Source organism: Macrotis lagotis, chromosome 1, assembly GCF_037893015.1.
Source record: "Macrotis lagotis isolate mMagLag1 chromosome 1, bilby.v1.9.chrom.fasta, whole genome shotgun sequence".
Classification (NCBI taxonomy): Eukaryota; Metazoa; Chordata; class Mammalia; order Peramelemorphia; family Peramelidae; genus Macrotis; species Macrotis lagotis.
The window spans coordinates 707181482-707197095 of record NC_133658.1 but is presented as its reverse complement, the minus strand read 5'-3'; the positions used below and the strand labels follow the sequence as shown (position 1 = coordinate 707197095).

The 15614-nt window shown below is 35.2% G+C and overlaps 1 protein-coding gene across 2 annotated transcripts in view; it reads right to left on the bottom strand.

Annotated features, from left to right (window-relative positions):
• Positions 1 to 495: 495 nt before the first annotated feature.
• LY75 (lymphocyte antigen 75) overlaps positions 496 to 15614 on the bottom strand; it is a 198705-nt gene continuing 183586 nt past the window's right edge. For both annotated transcript variants that reach the window (XM_074215878.1, XM_074215877.1), the window contains 3 exons: positions 13022 to 13195; positions 10803 to 10829; positions 496 to 1109 (listed from right to left, as the gene is read on the bottom strand). In XM_074215878.1, coding sequence (XP_074071979.1) covers positions 913 to 1109; positions 10803 to 10829; positions 13022 to 13195 — 398 coding nt within the window. In that variant the 3' untranslated portion in view covers positions 496 to 912. The remainder of the gene's footprint in view (positions 1110 to 10802; positions 10830 to 13021; positions 13196 to 15614) is intronic.

Below are 15614 nucleotides of genomic sequence, written 5' to 3'. Positions count from 1 at the left end.
GGTACCCCTCTCCATCCCCAAATCAAACCTGAACTTAATGGGATACCAATGTCTACCTTCCCCCAGCAGTTAATACAAATTGAACCTTTCAAAGAAGACACTCTGGAAAGTTAAGCACTTAATCTAACTGCTGCTGTGTGTTAAAAAAAAGAACATAAAATCTCGGGTTTTTTCAGTGGTATATTTTTATTTTTGGAAATAGCTAAATGTTATGCAGGACAGTAATGAGGGAGATGAACTAGACCACTAAGTAAAGTAAAATTAGTAGTGATGAGAATGATTTTCTTGCATGGATTATAAACTGATGTAATAGGACCTAAGATTTGGAGTCAGGTTTGGGTTCAAATCTTTGTACTAATATTTACTACCTGTAGTGTGTAACCCATTAGAGTATATATATTGTAAAAGTCATATTGATACATAAGTCCCATAATGACTACTTTGAAGGAAACTGTTTGGATATAACCATTTTTTTTAAATAATTCAACTCATTAATTTTACGACCATTGTTTGTAATATTTAATGTTTCTGTAAGCTGCAATTGCATACATATAGCTTAATTATCTCCCTTTTTAAGTGAGTAATCATGACTTTGAGACTTTGGCCAAATCACTTCACCCCTCAGTTTCATCTTAGTCCTCTGAAAAATAAGGTTATTGGGCCAGATGATTTCTAAGGCTGCTAATCCTAATCTTAGTTTTACTTTGAAACTACAATTTTTTACTCTTATGGGAATTTTTTCCCAGTATGATCAGTATTATGCAGAAATAATTTTTTTTAAGTTTCTACATAAGTAGAAAATTATTTTATAACTTAAAAAAACCTTTTCAAGTTTTAGAAGCTTACATTTGGATTGATGTTCAAAATACTGCTTTTGGTATTTATATCTGAAACTATTCATCCTTACTGAAATTAAGCAACATATTCATTTTCTTCTGCATCTACTAAAATACAGTCGTCATTATAAGGAAGTTGAGGTGCTGTTGTGTAAGCAGTATTTGTAAGGCCAGGAGTTAGATTTCTTTTGTAGAGGAACCAAACTACTGCTCCTGTAATTGTCAGGATTGTAGTGCTGGCAATCACCAATGCTGTTATTAAAATGTGGTTATCTGTAAAGAAAAATAAAGAAAAGTTATCTGTTGGAGATGAAAATGTCCAAGTTTCAACAGTTGGTAAATGTATAAGGGTGCCAGTTAAGTTGTGCATTTTTAGTAATTTATCTAAAGCATAGTTCTAACCATGCCATTCTGTTCAATGAAGCCCAGTAGTTTCTGTTGCTTCTAGATGCCTCAAATACAAATGTCTTGACTTTTAAAGCCCTTTAAGGCAACCTAACCTCAGCCTACCTTTCCAGTCTCATTGTACAGTACTCCTTTACATGTGCTCTCTGCCTTCTCTGCAACTGGCCTTCATATTCATCCTCCCTTTTAGTGTCTGCTTGAGTTGTTCCCCATACACTCCTCCACCAGTTAGAATCCCTCTTTTTACTTAAAAGCTTAGGTAACTTTTAGGAGGGCTTCATTAATTCTTCCAGGTGCTTCCACAAAATTGACTTTTATGTACTTTGTTGCCTATTCCAATAGAATGTAAGATTTTTGAAGGCATGAATTATTTGATTCCCACCCCCCCTTTATTCCCTTCACCTAAAAGTGCCTGGTACGTGAGAAGCACTCAAATGACTGGGTTTTTAAAGTCATCAAAATTGTCAAGATTCTCCTGGATCTGTGATCTCATCAATTTGTGTTCCCTGCAACCTGTTTTGTGAGATCCCTAATTTCACACAGAATTTGCCAAAAGTGCCATAAGCCTTCCTTTTCATCTAAGAAAGACACCAACAGAACAGTGGCTGTCCACTTAATCAACTTTTGCTCTTGTGTGACCCATCTTTTCCTAATCACATATTTGCAGATAACCTCTTTCCCTCTTCTAAGTTCCCATTTGGTTTTATGTTGTAGTTCTCATACTATGTTCCTTTTCCATAGTTCCCAAGGATAATGGTTTTCATGTAAATATCACTGAACTGTTATAAGTTAATCAAATCATTAGAAAATTTATATTACTATCATCAACTTATTAGCTTTTTAAATGGCCAGGTTTTGTAATTCTTTATCCAGATGGAAAAAAAAATCCATAGTATTTTGATTTTTCTGTCAGTATTTCAATCCTTCTGATATGTCTTTGCTTAGTCATTTTTAAGCTTTTTTCAACTGAAATCTGCTAAACTTGATCATGACCTATAAACAGTTGTAACTAGTTGTTAACTTTATGATTGAAAGCTTAACTTGCTTTTCTTCAATACTATTGAACATGACTTAATTCTTGTGTGACCTTGGGTAAGTAATTTCATTTTAGGGAGTATAGCAACATAGATTTTTAAAATTGAAGACCAAATTTTACTTCTTAGATCATCTCCCTAATTTTATAGATTAGGAAATTTGGGTTTGAACCCAGATCATCTCTGAGATTCCTGGGCCTGAAATCAGAAAGACAGTTTAAATTCAACTTCAACCACTAGCTGTCTGGGCAAGTCCCCAAGCAGTTTGCCTCAGTTTTCCCATCAGTAAAATGGAATTAGGGGAAAAAAATGACAATTGCAGTGTGTTTAGTACTGTGTGACACGTGCTACATTAATATGTGCTGTTATTTAATTATTAACTTCACTGAGGAAAACCCACTTTTCAAGGACATGTCTTTGGTTCTCTGGATTCTTTACTATGTAGTCTTGTATTCAAGCAGTTTTGTCCAAATGTGGAAGTATTCAATTCTTTCCTTACCAAAGCACCCCATCTTTGGGTAAGATATTTCAACTAGCTAAATCTTACTCTTGCAAGATTATTGAATCATTAAATAGCAGCGAAAGACCCAAAGGCATATGAAGATGTCTGGGTGTCTACCCCATAGAACTTTATTATATGACCTATTTTTGCATAATGATGATAGCTTGTGTATTTTTTTTTAAGTGGTTTTCATGGCTACTTGTAAATTTATTTCAATAATGACCAAATTTGGGTGATAATAACCACTGGGAGAAATACTGCCCTTTCAAAATGTAGAGTATTGGATTTAAAGTCAGAATACCTGGGTTAGGATATGGGCAATGTCATTTGCATAGCCTTGGGCAAATGTCTTCTTTTGTTTCTAAATATATATAAAAAATGAAGTGATTGGAGTTAAAATAATTTTTAAGACCTCTTCTAGCTCTGAAATTCCATGATCTTAGGTGAGGAATGGAAGTTACAAAGAAGGATTTTTGGACCCTGTGTAGGGATCATTGGCTAAATGCCAAAATGTTTTTTTTTTTTGCAAGGCAAATGGTGGGGGTAAGTGGCTTGCCCAAGGCCACACAGCTAGGTAATTATTAAGTGTCTGAGACTGGATTTGAACCCAGGTACTACTTACTCCAGGGCCGGTACTTTATCCACTACGCCACCTAGCCTCCCCCAAAATGTTTTAATGAAAGATTTAAGCAGGTTGGAAGAATCATTCTAATATAATCTGAGGTAATTACCACTTATATTAAGAAATCAGGCTTTTTCTTTTTTTAGCAGTGCAATTTGTAAAGGGATTCTTCACAAGTTTTTGGAGGCAATCTTTTAAATTCTAAATTGATCCAGATGTTTTTGAAATGTTCCAGTGGGGTTAGTAGATAATCGGGAATCAGTTACATTAAATGCATTTCTTTAAATTCAATGGCTAGAATTGTTAGGTGTAGAGTGCCCTCCAAGCTTATTTTAGTAACTAAAGGCTTTAAGCATATTCGGCAACTTCTCTGTGGAGCACCAGAGCAGTAGCTGCATAGCATGAGAAGCTGAGTGTCCTGTCACCCACCTATCAGTGGCAGCACCAAAAGAAAAGGTGCTTTAAGTTTGGGGGGAGGTAAAGGGGACAAAAAACAGGGTTGCAGATTTTGCTAGTTTGGTTCTAATGTGATAAAAGTAATGGTAATTTTTAGTAACTGATATTTTTCAATGTTTAGATGTATCCAGGCCTCAAAATTTTCCTTTACATAAGGGGAGACACATATCCACTCAAAGTTCAAAGTAGGGGCTGGCATAGTATCATTTACGATTCAAATGCTTGATAAATGTCTTCAAATTGAATTTAAAGTAGAATTCTGGCCCATAAACATTATAGTATGCTACTTGGATTTGGAAGTTGCAGACCTGGATGTTAGTCTCAGCCCTAAACATTATTTTGTATCATTTAGGGTGTGGAAATAATCACTTCAAATGGAAATAATGCCCATTCTACTTCCCAGGACTTTTTAAATAAAAAATGAAATGTCCTTTATTTTTGTGGTGAGTTGTTTGATTTGTGATGGAGAGGAGACACAAGGAAGACAGGGAGGTCTACCAAAAATTGTGATACAGTGTAATTTAGAGTTGAAAGAACACAGAATGATCAATTTAGAGGTGATGGAATTTTACAAGTCATTTCCTGGTTCAGATCTCACCTCTACCACATTGACCCTATTAGATCAGGCACTTAACTTTTCTAGTCCTTAGTTTCCTCATCTATAAAATGAAGGGGTTGGACTAAATCACCTTAAATTCCTCCAATATTAAATCTATAAACATTAGGTGAATCAACTCAAATTAGCAAATGCAGGAAATAAGGAAACTGGTATAAAGTCATGACCAAGAATATAGTTGCCTTATATATATTAAATAACAAATTTTTGTAATAATGAAGGCCACATTTATATATTGTCCAACAGTATGTCATACTAAAAGAGAAATAGGTCTTATCCTAAGGAAAAAAGTGGAAGAGGAACAATGAGGTTAGAAACCTCTGTCCAGTAGAGTGTAGGGAAATCTGGGACCCTAAGATTAGAAACTAAGGAGAGGGTTCATGGAGCAGATGAAAGAAAGCAAGATAAGATAATGAAATTGTACTGGAAGGAAGAGGATAACAGCTAAAGGATTTAGGGGTGGTACAATGCAAAGACTAGCCTTTTCAAATAGAGTTTTAAATTTCTACAAGAAATAAGTATAGATAATAGAGAAGGAAATAAGTTGTGTTGAGGGAATCCAAATTTCAAAAATAAGGGCGGTAATTTAGTGTTTTAAACAAATTGGAAGAAACTTAGAGATATCTGAGGAGGAAAGGGCACAGTCATTGAAATTAGAAATGATGTTCCTTAAAGAAATGGTTTGGGAAGTTAAACAGTGGCAAGGAAATGGCAAATGCTAAAATAAAAAGAGGATAAATGTTACATTTTGTAGGACAAACTGCATATTCAAACAATCACAAGAGCCAATTAGGGCTTGACTAAAAATTATTTACTGTAGTACTTTAAAACTTATTAATAATTTTTGTTTGTATCATGTTCATTTCCAAATATATATACTTCCCTCTACCCAGAAAGCCACTCCTTATAATAGAGAGTTTAAAAAAAGTGGGGGAAAGCAATTCAGTGAAACTAAAGCAGCGTATCAGGAAGTCTGGGTTTCTATAATGGTTTTTTTTTTTTTTTAGGTTTTTGGTTTTTTTTGCAAGGCAAATGGAATTAAGTGGCTTGCCCAAGGCCACACAGCTAGGTAATTATTAAGCATCTGAGACTGGATTTGAACCCAGGTAGAAACAAAGTCGATCACCATTGATTGAGGAATAATTAACTTGAACATTTGTAATAATTACTGGATTTATAAAGAATTCACAGAAGCATAGGAAGTTATATGTTTTATAGAATAAAAAACAACCAGGAAAACAATATACACAATGACTATAAAAATGTAAATAAGCAATACAAAAGGAAATTACTGTTATGTAATTGTAATGACCAAGAATCTTGTCTCTGGGTAATAGATGAATAAATATATTTCCTTTACTTATATACAAAGATGGGATACTAGATGTGGATGATTCTATTAGATTTTATTCACATGCTAGTTGGTTTTTAACTGCTTTTTTTTCCTCTTATAGTAATTGACTTTGAGAGATATATTTGGAAATTATGTAAAGAAATAGAAAAAACTGAAAATGAAAAATAATTGTCAAATTTTAGTGAAATGAAATGGAATAAGTGGTTTGTAAATTGAACCAGATGACATGATGCTGTCAATAATAGATTCAAATAATACATTTTAATGATAATAGTTCACTTTTCATACAGCAGTCATGTGAGGTAGGGAGAAATGTTGAAGGGAAGCTAGAATATAAGTTAAAAAATAGTCAAGGGGTGGCTAGGTGGCCCAATGGATAGAGCAGCAGCCCTGGAGTCAGGGCTGTTCAGTTTTCTGGCATGGTACTGGTGGATTATCCAAATTTCACAGGCATGCAGCAATGAGATCAGCACAGTGGCTCTATAGATTTTCAGTTCACAATTTTTTTTTCTTTTGGAGCTAGCTGAGCTGGCTTTGGCAATGAGTGTCAAACTCATCATTAATGTGTTCCTCCCCAGAAAGGACACTGCCAAGGAAAGTAAACTTAACCACAGTATTCAAAACTTTTCCACATATGAATGGTGTGTGGTGCTGGCTGATGGAGCACCTGTGTTTTTCTTGCTGTCAATTGTTAGGCCAAAATTAGCATGAGCAGCAGAGAATTGATCCACACTTTGTTGCATCTCAGCTTTAGAGACTGCATTGAGTGTACAATCGTCTGCAAACAGAAGATTATGCACCAATACTCTCTCCACTTTGGTCTTGGCTTGTAGCCTTCTCAAGTTAAAGAATTTACCTTCAATGCAGTAGCTGACTTTGATGCCATGTTCATCTTTATTGAGGGCATTTGATAACATGGATGAAAACAAAACACTTAAAAAAAAAGCACAGGAGCAATGTTTAACACCATTGGTGACCAGGAAATTGCAGGAAAATTGTCCACTGTCTAGAAGCTGGGTGAGCATGCCATCATGAAATTGAATTTCTCCTCACAACTGACACATAATTGCTCATACATTGCTTTCCCCAATAGATTGTGAACTTGAAGGCAGGGACTGTTTTGCCTTTCTTTGTATCCTCAAAACTTTGGATAGTGCCTAACAGTTTGTTTACTTTTGATGGTTGAAGGGTGGAAAATGGGGTTGGAGAAAGGAAAGAGAGGTATGAAAATGCAAGGTGGGCTAATGAGCATTTTTAGTATACATTTTGGAAGAAACAATGGAAGATGAAATTGGGAAATGGAGTTGAAAATTATGTGACAAAACATGATAATGGAAAAATTAGAGGAAGTAATTACTGATGCTAGTTTCCATTGGCATTAGTCTTGAATGACTTTTACCAAGAGGATGTGTAGTCTTCCTGATATAAGCAAATTTTATGGAACAACAGGGAAAAGTCAGTTAAAGATGATTAATGTATTTGACACATGATTGTTGATGATCAGTTTTGCAGTTTGAATGCCTGTGAGTTACAATTGAGAAATCAAAACAGTGAGATTTGGGAGACTACCTTCAGAATCCAGAAATACTTGTTGAAAAACTTGTGGGAAGAAAGATTTTGTTAAATACAAAAATCGAAGAGGCTGTGGTAAAGGATGATGGAGCATAGACTAAATGAAGAAAAATCCAAAATAGTAAATTATACAAATTATATACAAAGAAATATAACGGGGATTCTATGTATAAAATAATATTGAAGGATTAAGAAATGAAGACATGAAAGATTTTTTTAAAGGATGCAGGAAGTCAGAGAATTAGGATAAAATAAAGTCTTGATAAGAAATGTTTTACTTAACAAATATTTGGTTTAATCCAATATAAAATGCCTAGACTGGTAAGACAGCACCTGCCCCAAGGAAGGGGTGAGGAGGAAGAGAGAGCAGCACCTGGGCACTGAATGTATCATAGCAAAAGATTTTTAGAGACAATTGGGCAAGATCTAAAGTATAAGTCTGACCATGTCATCCTCCTTATCAAGAAACTTGTGTGACTCCCTATCCATTCCAGAATCAAATATAAAATCCTATTCGACTTTTAAAGACCTTTGTAACCTGGTCCCTTTCTGCCTTTCCAATTTTCTTAACTTTACATCAGTGACATTGACTTCATTGCTCTTCCTTGAGCAATATGTGGGGAAAAAAAGATTATATAAGTCAGAGCTACTTGATAATTTTTTGAAATATGATGTCTACTCTCTCTTTTTTCCATCATGAATTTCAGATATTCAATCATTTTAAAATTATTTCTCTTAGATCTGTTGTCCAGGTCAGTTGTTTTTCCTAATGAAATGTTTCTACTTTTTTATCCATATTATTTCTGTCTATATCTGGATGGTAAAATTTTTAAGAGAAGAGTTTGTCTTATCCTTATAATTTCTTCAGTGCAAATATACATTGAATTTTGTTGAATAAATCTGAGGGTTGGTTGAAAGAATTGGGTTTATTTCGTTTAGAGAAGAGAAGAATTAGAGGGGAACATGATATATGTTTCCATATTTTTGAAAAACTTATGTGAATCATGTATCTGTGGGGCTAAAGAACAAGAAAAGGACAAATGAGAAGAAACTGCAACAAGACATATTTTGTTTATATATGTAAAAAAGAACCTTAGATGTCCAGATGGAATATCCTGCTTCCGTTTTTGGACGCATCTAGTGAGAAAACTGAAATTAGAATTGTTCAAGTAGAGGTTCAATGGACTCTGAATTCTTGTCATGGTCTCTTCTAATTTTTGAGTTTACTGTAAACCTGAAATAATGCCCAAACCAATGACTGCTTACAAATATGCATGTGCCATAAAAATGAGTGAAAACTACAATCATAATGAGAACTGTGTGGTGTATTTTAGCATATACCAATGAATGTTTGAAAAGGCCATATTGATTAATTATCCATTTAATTAACTTTTCCTACAGGAGTTCTATGGAAGAATTAAATGCACCCAGAATTAAATACTGAAGAGGACAGATGCTCCTTGAAGTGCAATTAACATTTGCAGGTGTGAATATTATTACATAGGACAAAGTAATTTTTCCATTGGAATGTGTCTCTGAAATTATTATTCAAATTGATGGGAATATATGATTCATTATAAAAACTTCAGGTATAACTTTTTAATACAATTCAGTAGAAACATTTGTTTAGCCTTTTTTGTGCTTATGTTAGGCAAAGGAAGAGATTTTTTGTTTGGTCGTTTTCCACATGATTCTTCATGACTTTTTGTAACCCCTTTTGGGGTTTTCTTAGCAAAGAAACCAGGGTAGTTTGCCATTTCTTTCTCCAAGTCATTTTATAGATGTTGATACTGATGCAAACAGGATTAAGTGACTTGCCCAGAGTCACACAGCTAGTGTCTGAATGCTAGATTTTAACTCAGGTCTCCCTGACTCCAGGCCCATCACTCTAGTATACCACATAGTTGCTCTTATAAGAAAGTCTCTCTTTCTCTAAGAAGTTTATAATTTAATAGGAGAATAAAAATGGAAGAATCCTAGAATTTTAGCATTGGAAGGGATCACTGCAGACATGTTCCAACTCATACCTGAAGAATCCCTTACAAAAGGTAATAAATGGGAGGGCAGCTGGGTGGTACCATGTGACTCATCTTCCTGAGTTTAAATATGACTTCAGACATGTAGTAGCTGTGTGACCCTGGACAAGTACTTAACCATGTTTGCCTCTGCTTCCTCATATGTAAAATGATCTGGAGAAGGAAATGGCAAACCACCTCAATATCTCTGCCATTTTCCCAATGGGAATTGCGAAGAGTTGACATGACTGAAAAATGACTGAACAATAGTAAATGGAATCTACCACCTCCTCCTTCTTTGTAATATTTCTAATTGTGAAGAATGTTTTCTTTACCTGAAGCCTAAATTTGATTTTTTGTAATTTTCACTGTACTGCTCTTGCTTCTGTCCTCTGGAGCCAAATAAAATAAATTGAATAATACTTCTTTCACAGACTTGAATATAACTACCATGTCCTCCCTGTCTAAACTAGGCATCCCTAGTCTTTCTTTCAATTCTCATGGGCTCATTCAATTCTCAGGACTGTTACCCTGAGTATTATCAGTGTCCTATGAATTTGTGGAAATTAAAAAAAGAATACACCATTCTGGTTATTGTTTGACTTGACAGAATACCAAGAGACCTGGCATCAATGGAAGCAATGAATATGAACTTGGATAGTCTTGGGAGATAGTGGAAGATAGAAGGACCTGGTATACTAAGGCCTCTTGAGGTCCTGAAGAGTCAGAGATCAAATGAACAACAGAGAGGCCAACACTTTCTGATTCCTGAACATTTATTAATGTCCCTCAGGATGGTATTTTTTCCTCTCTCTGTCCCTCCCCCCTCCCTCTCCCCTTCCTTCCCCCTCCTCCAACTACTTCACCTCCCCTTCTCCCTCCATCTCTCTCTCTCTCTCTCTCTCTCTCTCTCTCTCTCTCTCTCTCTGTCTTTGTTTTTCTGTCTGCCTCTTTCAGTGGTGTATCACATTGTTCATTCAGATTGAGCTGGCAATCCCTAGTCTCTTTTCAGACTAAATGTCTTCTATGTATCTCCTACCCTACACTTGTGAACAAATCTCAAAATTAATACATTAAAAGGATATTAGAAAGTCATTAAACAAAATTACTATGCAAGATCTAATGGGAAAGATGGTTTATGAAAAGGAAATTGGAGAAAATGTCCTATAGGAGCTGGAGCAAAACATCTAACATGTAAGGCAGATTAACCAGTGGTATTTCGTCCTAGTCATAAAAGTTGAAACTGTTCATGAATCATTTGTTTAAATAACCTAAAAGAAAATAAAAATTAAAACACAAAGATGATCTGTAAGTACAAGAAGAGTAACATACTATGTTTGAATAGAGTACATGGGGAAACATTAATTTAAAGCAAAAAAATAATACTCACCTGGCAAGTATTTCTTTTCATAAGAAACTGAAAAAAAGGGAAATCAGAATAAACAAATTCAGATATTTTTTGTTAATTTTAAATAATGTTTCAAAATAAAAATTTGCTAGCTTTTTTCTATTCTGCATACTGTATTAATCTCTTGTTTTATTTTAATTATGCTGGGAGGTAGTACATGTAAAAGATACAATGTAAAAAAAACTAAAAACCTGAAATAAAATTTCAACGGCCAATATCCGGAAGTTTGAAAATCTATTTTTCTTAATGAGAATTTAAGAGTAGGGGTGTGATTATTATATTAGTTGGCTTAAATGCCAATTTAGCCACAAAAAAAATTCATAGCAAAATAAATTTTATTTCATTCAAATTAAATGCCAAGTATTCTTCCCCCCTCCCATTTTTCAAATGGGAAATGTTTTTGGAATATTGAAGTCTTTGCCCCATTTGTAGACAACCAGATCTTACCTGGAAATCCCTCACCCCCACCCCTTCACCTAGCCAAGTTATTTACAGAGCAACAAAGAAGACCAAAAGCAGTCTGACTGTTTGTTACTTCAGTGCACAGCAACAATATCTTCAGACAGATCTTCTGTTGAATCAGCTGTGCTTAGTCTTTTCTTTATTGAAGAGGGCCTATGGCATCACAGAATGACGTCTTGAACAAAGAGAAGAGGAAGAGCCTAACAGGTTTCTATCAGTGCTCCTTTTGTTGTCTTGTTTTGTCTGGCTAAGATGTCAATAAGCAAAAGTAGTGACATATTTAACAAACAAAATTGTGGGTGGTTGCCTTGGTGCTGCTGGCCAACAGTGGCACCAGAGGGTATGTTGTCCATTTCCCTATGTTTAAAATTTGCCTCATAACTGTCTCTGGGGTCACTACAAAATATTTTCCCATTGTGCTGGTCACAATTCTAAAAAGTTGGGAAAATATAATCATTTAGTTAAATATGTCATCATTATGACTTACTGCATTACTATACCTAGGGAAGTTGGTGTGAGAGTCTTTCCAGTACAAGTGGAAAATAACCAAGGGCTTTTCTAAAGTTCTGATTGTATGGGCAAACTGAAAGGGTGATTATTGCCAGTGTAAAGGAAAATGGGGCAGCTTTGTGGCATGGTGGATACAGTGTTGGGTACAGAGTCAAGAAGACTCCTTTTCTTGAGTTCAACTCTGGTCTCAGACATTTATTAGCTGTATGACTCTGGGCAATTCACTTAAATCCTGTTTACTTCAGTTTCCTCATCTGCAAAATGAACTAGAAAAATAAATGGCAAACTCCAGTATCTTTGTCAAGAAAACCCCAAGTGGAGTCACAAAGAGTCAGACATGACTAAAATGACTGAACAACAACATTGGGGAAAAAATGTCATTTAAAATGAATGTATATTTTCAATCTCTTAATTATAAAATGATAGATTTCAACTATAGGGGAGAAAATTTAAATTCATATTCTGTTCAATGACTTTAACAAAACATCATGTTCTAATATAATTTTGTTCTCAAAATTAATTTTCTGCAAAAATCTGCTTTTGCAGAAATAAACATAGATGACCGTTAATCTTTAATAATAATAATAAATAATTTTGTAGGCTTAAATAAAAGCTCTTGTTCTTTCATGGAAAATGATTCCTTTTTAAGTAATATAGATTTATGGAATCTGCCTACAGACTTGTAAAACCGTTTTTTTGAACTAAACCATCACATATATAACACTAAGATAATTTTTCTATGGAAGAAATTATAGAGGAAAATTCTCCCTGCAATACTTAAAAATACCAGCATAAAAATGGTTCTGACTCACATGATTTGGATTTAGCTCCTGAATTTATGCAAGTAACAGAATTAATTTGCACACTATTTAGGAAAATATGATTTTGGAGGGATGCTTACTGAAAGAGGTAGCTAGGCAAATTGAAAAGAGAGCTGGATTGGGAGTCAGAAGAGCTGAGCCTGGATTGAGCTCTTTTCTTCTTGGTGCCTCTGTGACCTTTGGCTTTTTACTTCTTTATTCCCTCAGTTTCCTCATCAGCAAGAAAACAAAAAAGCAAAACAAAGCAAAACAAAAAAAAAAAGGTATATGAACTAGGTGACCTACTAGCTCTAAATCTTTAATACTATTTGCAACATTTTTTAAAAGAAACAAAAGCAGGTGAGCATAAATCTTTTTTTCACCCTTTATTGTTGTCTAAAATAAGAAAAACCCTTCAGTCATACTTACCAGCTGCTTTACATATGGCACCCTCCACAGAAGAAACTTCACAATTTCCTTTTTTCCATATACCAGACTTCGTTTGCAAAAAAGCACATGTGTCTATTAGGTCTTGACTTTCTTCTGAATTTTTCCACTTATTAAATGTCATGTTACTCTTGTCATACCATTTGAAGCTTTCATCTGTGGATTGGGGGGAGTTTTCTCACATTATTGTCAGATAGCATTTTTATGAGTCAAAAGTCAATAAAAATCTGTGGATTGGGGGGAGTTTTCTCACATTATTGTCAGATAGCATTTTTATGAGTCAAAAGTCAATAAAAATTTTTTAGTACAACAGGTGGGAAACAGCCAAGATCTGGCCTAATATTTTCTAACTTATAAGTTTCAAAAATGAAATCATGAATACTAATGATGTGAAAGGACAAATAAAAAGAAATAAAAAACTATAAGGAGCAGAGAACAATTAAGAATTGATAAAAAATCAATTTCCTTACATGGAGCCTAGACAAACTGACACTGCTAAGTTCAAATTACTAAAGAAATAAAGATGAAAAGATAAGCAGTTATGTTAGATACTCAAGACAGTGGTAAGAATTTTATTTAGAGAATCCTTTGGACAAAGTGTGAAAGTATAAGCAAGTTAAAATAATGTCCATTTTATGATTATATCCCATACTCCATAAGATTAAGATAAAATCATTCATTGAAAATGTTTCACTCTGACTTCATTGGGGGCTTGAAATTGATAAATTCAGGAAGGTGAAAAAAGAGATATCTCGAAAATAAACTGTGACAACAGATTAAAATAAATTAGAAATCTGACCAATAGCTTCTAGGCTATTGGCCGGCAAAGGAGATCAATCTCAATGTAGCTACAAACTGCAAGGAGACAAATCTTTGCTGGTTCTGAGTTCTTCCCTTCAAACATTCTATTACTGAATTCAGCAGCAATCAAAGAATTCTAGATTTTGAGTTAGAGGGAACCTATGAAGTCATTTAGTTTAATCTCTCTATTTTACAAATCAGGAAACTAAGGCCCAGGGAGGCTAAGTAACTAGCCTGAGGTTCAACAGGTAGGATGAGGTCAGGCAGGGAGTAAGAAACAAAATTTAAACCTAGGACTTTTGACTCCAAAGTCTGATCTTTCCATTTTAACACACCAGTTCACTTTCAAATGTTCTTCATCTAAAAATTAGGAGGTGCAGTGGATACAGTGGTAGACCAACGTTTAAATCCAGCCTCAGATGATTACCAACTCTATTACCCTGGACAAGTCACTTGATTTCTGCCTGCCTTAGTTCCCTCAGCTGTAAAATGGAGATAATAACATTGATGTTTATTTGATTTTTCAGCTGGATAATAAAGTCTTCAAAATATATCTATAACACATTTTCCTTTTTACTTCTTGCAAGGGGCTGGGATTGGATGGCCTGTCTGGGACCATAGGGCCAGGTGGATACTGGGCTTAAGGGGTGGTATGGGGGCTCAGGGCCTCTTGGCCCCAGGGCCAGGGATCTGTCTGCTGCACCACTCAGATACCCTACAGTAGGGTCAGAGTGAAAGGAGAGAGAGAAAATATAGTACAAGGTAGTGGAGAAATAAGAAAAGAGGGAGTTGCAATGGCAATGGTGGAAAAATATGGAAGTAAATTTCGATGGACTTATCATAAAGAATGTGATCCACCCGCGACAGAGTTGTTGGTGTTGGAAGAAAGACTGAAGCACATTTATTATTATTATTATTATTATTATTATTATTATTATTATTGTTTGGGGGAGGTGCAGGGCAAATAGGGCTGGGTGGCCTGCCTGGGGCCACATAGCAGGGTGGTTGTTGGATGTCTGAGGCCGGATTTGGACCCAGGTGCTCCTGGCTCAAGGGCCATGCTCTGTCCGCCACCCAGCCACCCCTACTATTATTACTATTTTATGTTATTTTGGGTCTTTTTTTCTCTTTTTTTTTTTGGTTTTTGCAGGGCAGTGGGGTTGGGATGGCTTGCATGTCACATGGCTGGGTGATTGTTGGGTGTACGGGGCTGGATATGGGCTCAGGTGCTCCTGGCTCCAGGGCTGGGGCTCTGTCCATTGCGCCACCTGGCCATACCTACAATTATTACTATTATTTTTTTAATTTTAATTTTTTCTCTTCCCTTTATCACTCGAGTCTATATTTTGTGGGGGGAGGGGTATTCTGTTTACTCTTAAACAAGAATATTTTATTAATGTATAAAAAAATTTGTACAAAAAGAGAATAAATAAATATTAAAATCAAAATATCATATCCAGGGGGTGGCTAGGTTATACAGTGGATAGAGCACCGGCCCTGGAGTCAGGAGTACCTGAATTCAAATCCGGCCTCAGACACTTAATTACCTAGCTGTGTGGCCTTGGGCAAGTCACTTAACCCCATTGCCTTGCAAAAAAGTAAATTAAAAAAAAAAAGAAAGGACTCCCTTTCACCTTGACACAGGATTCTTGTCTGTGGCCAACAACTGCAGTGGTGCCTTCAGCATCACTGTTTATCTTTTCTATAGTCAGGTAGGAGACATTTAATATAACTAAATGTGACCAAAACCTTCAGATATAGATCTACTGGGTCA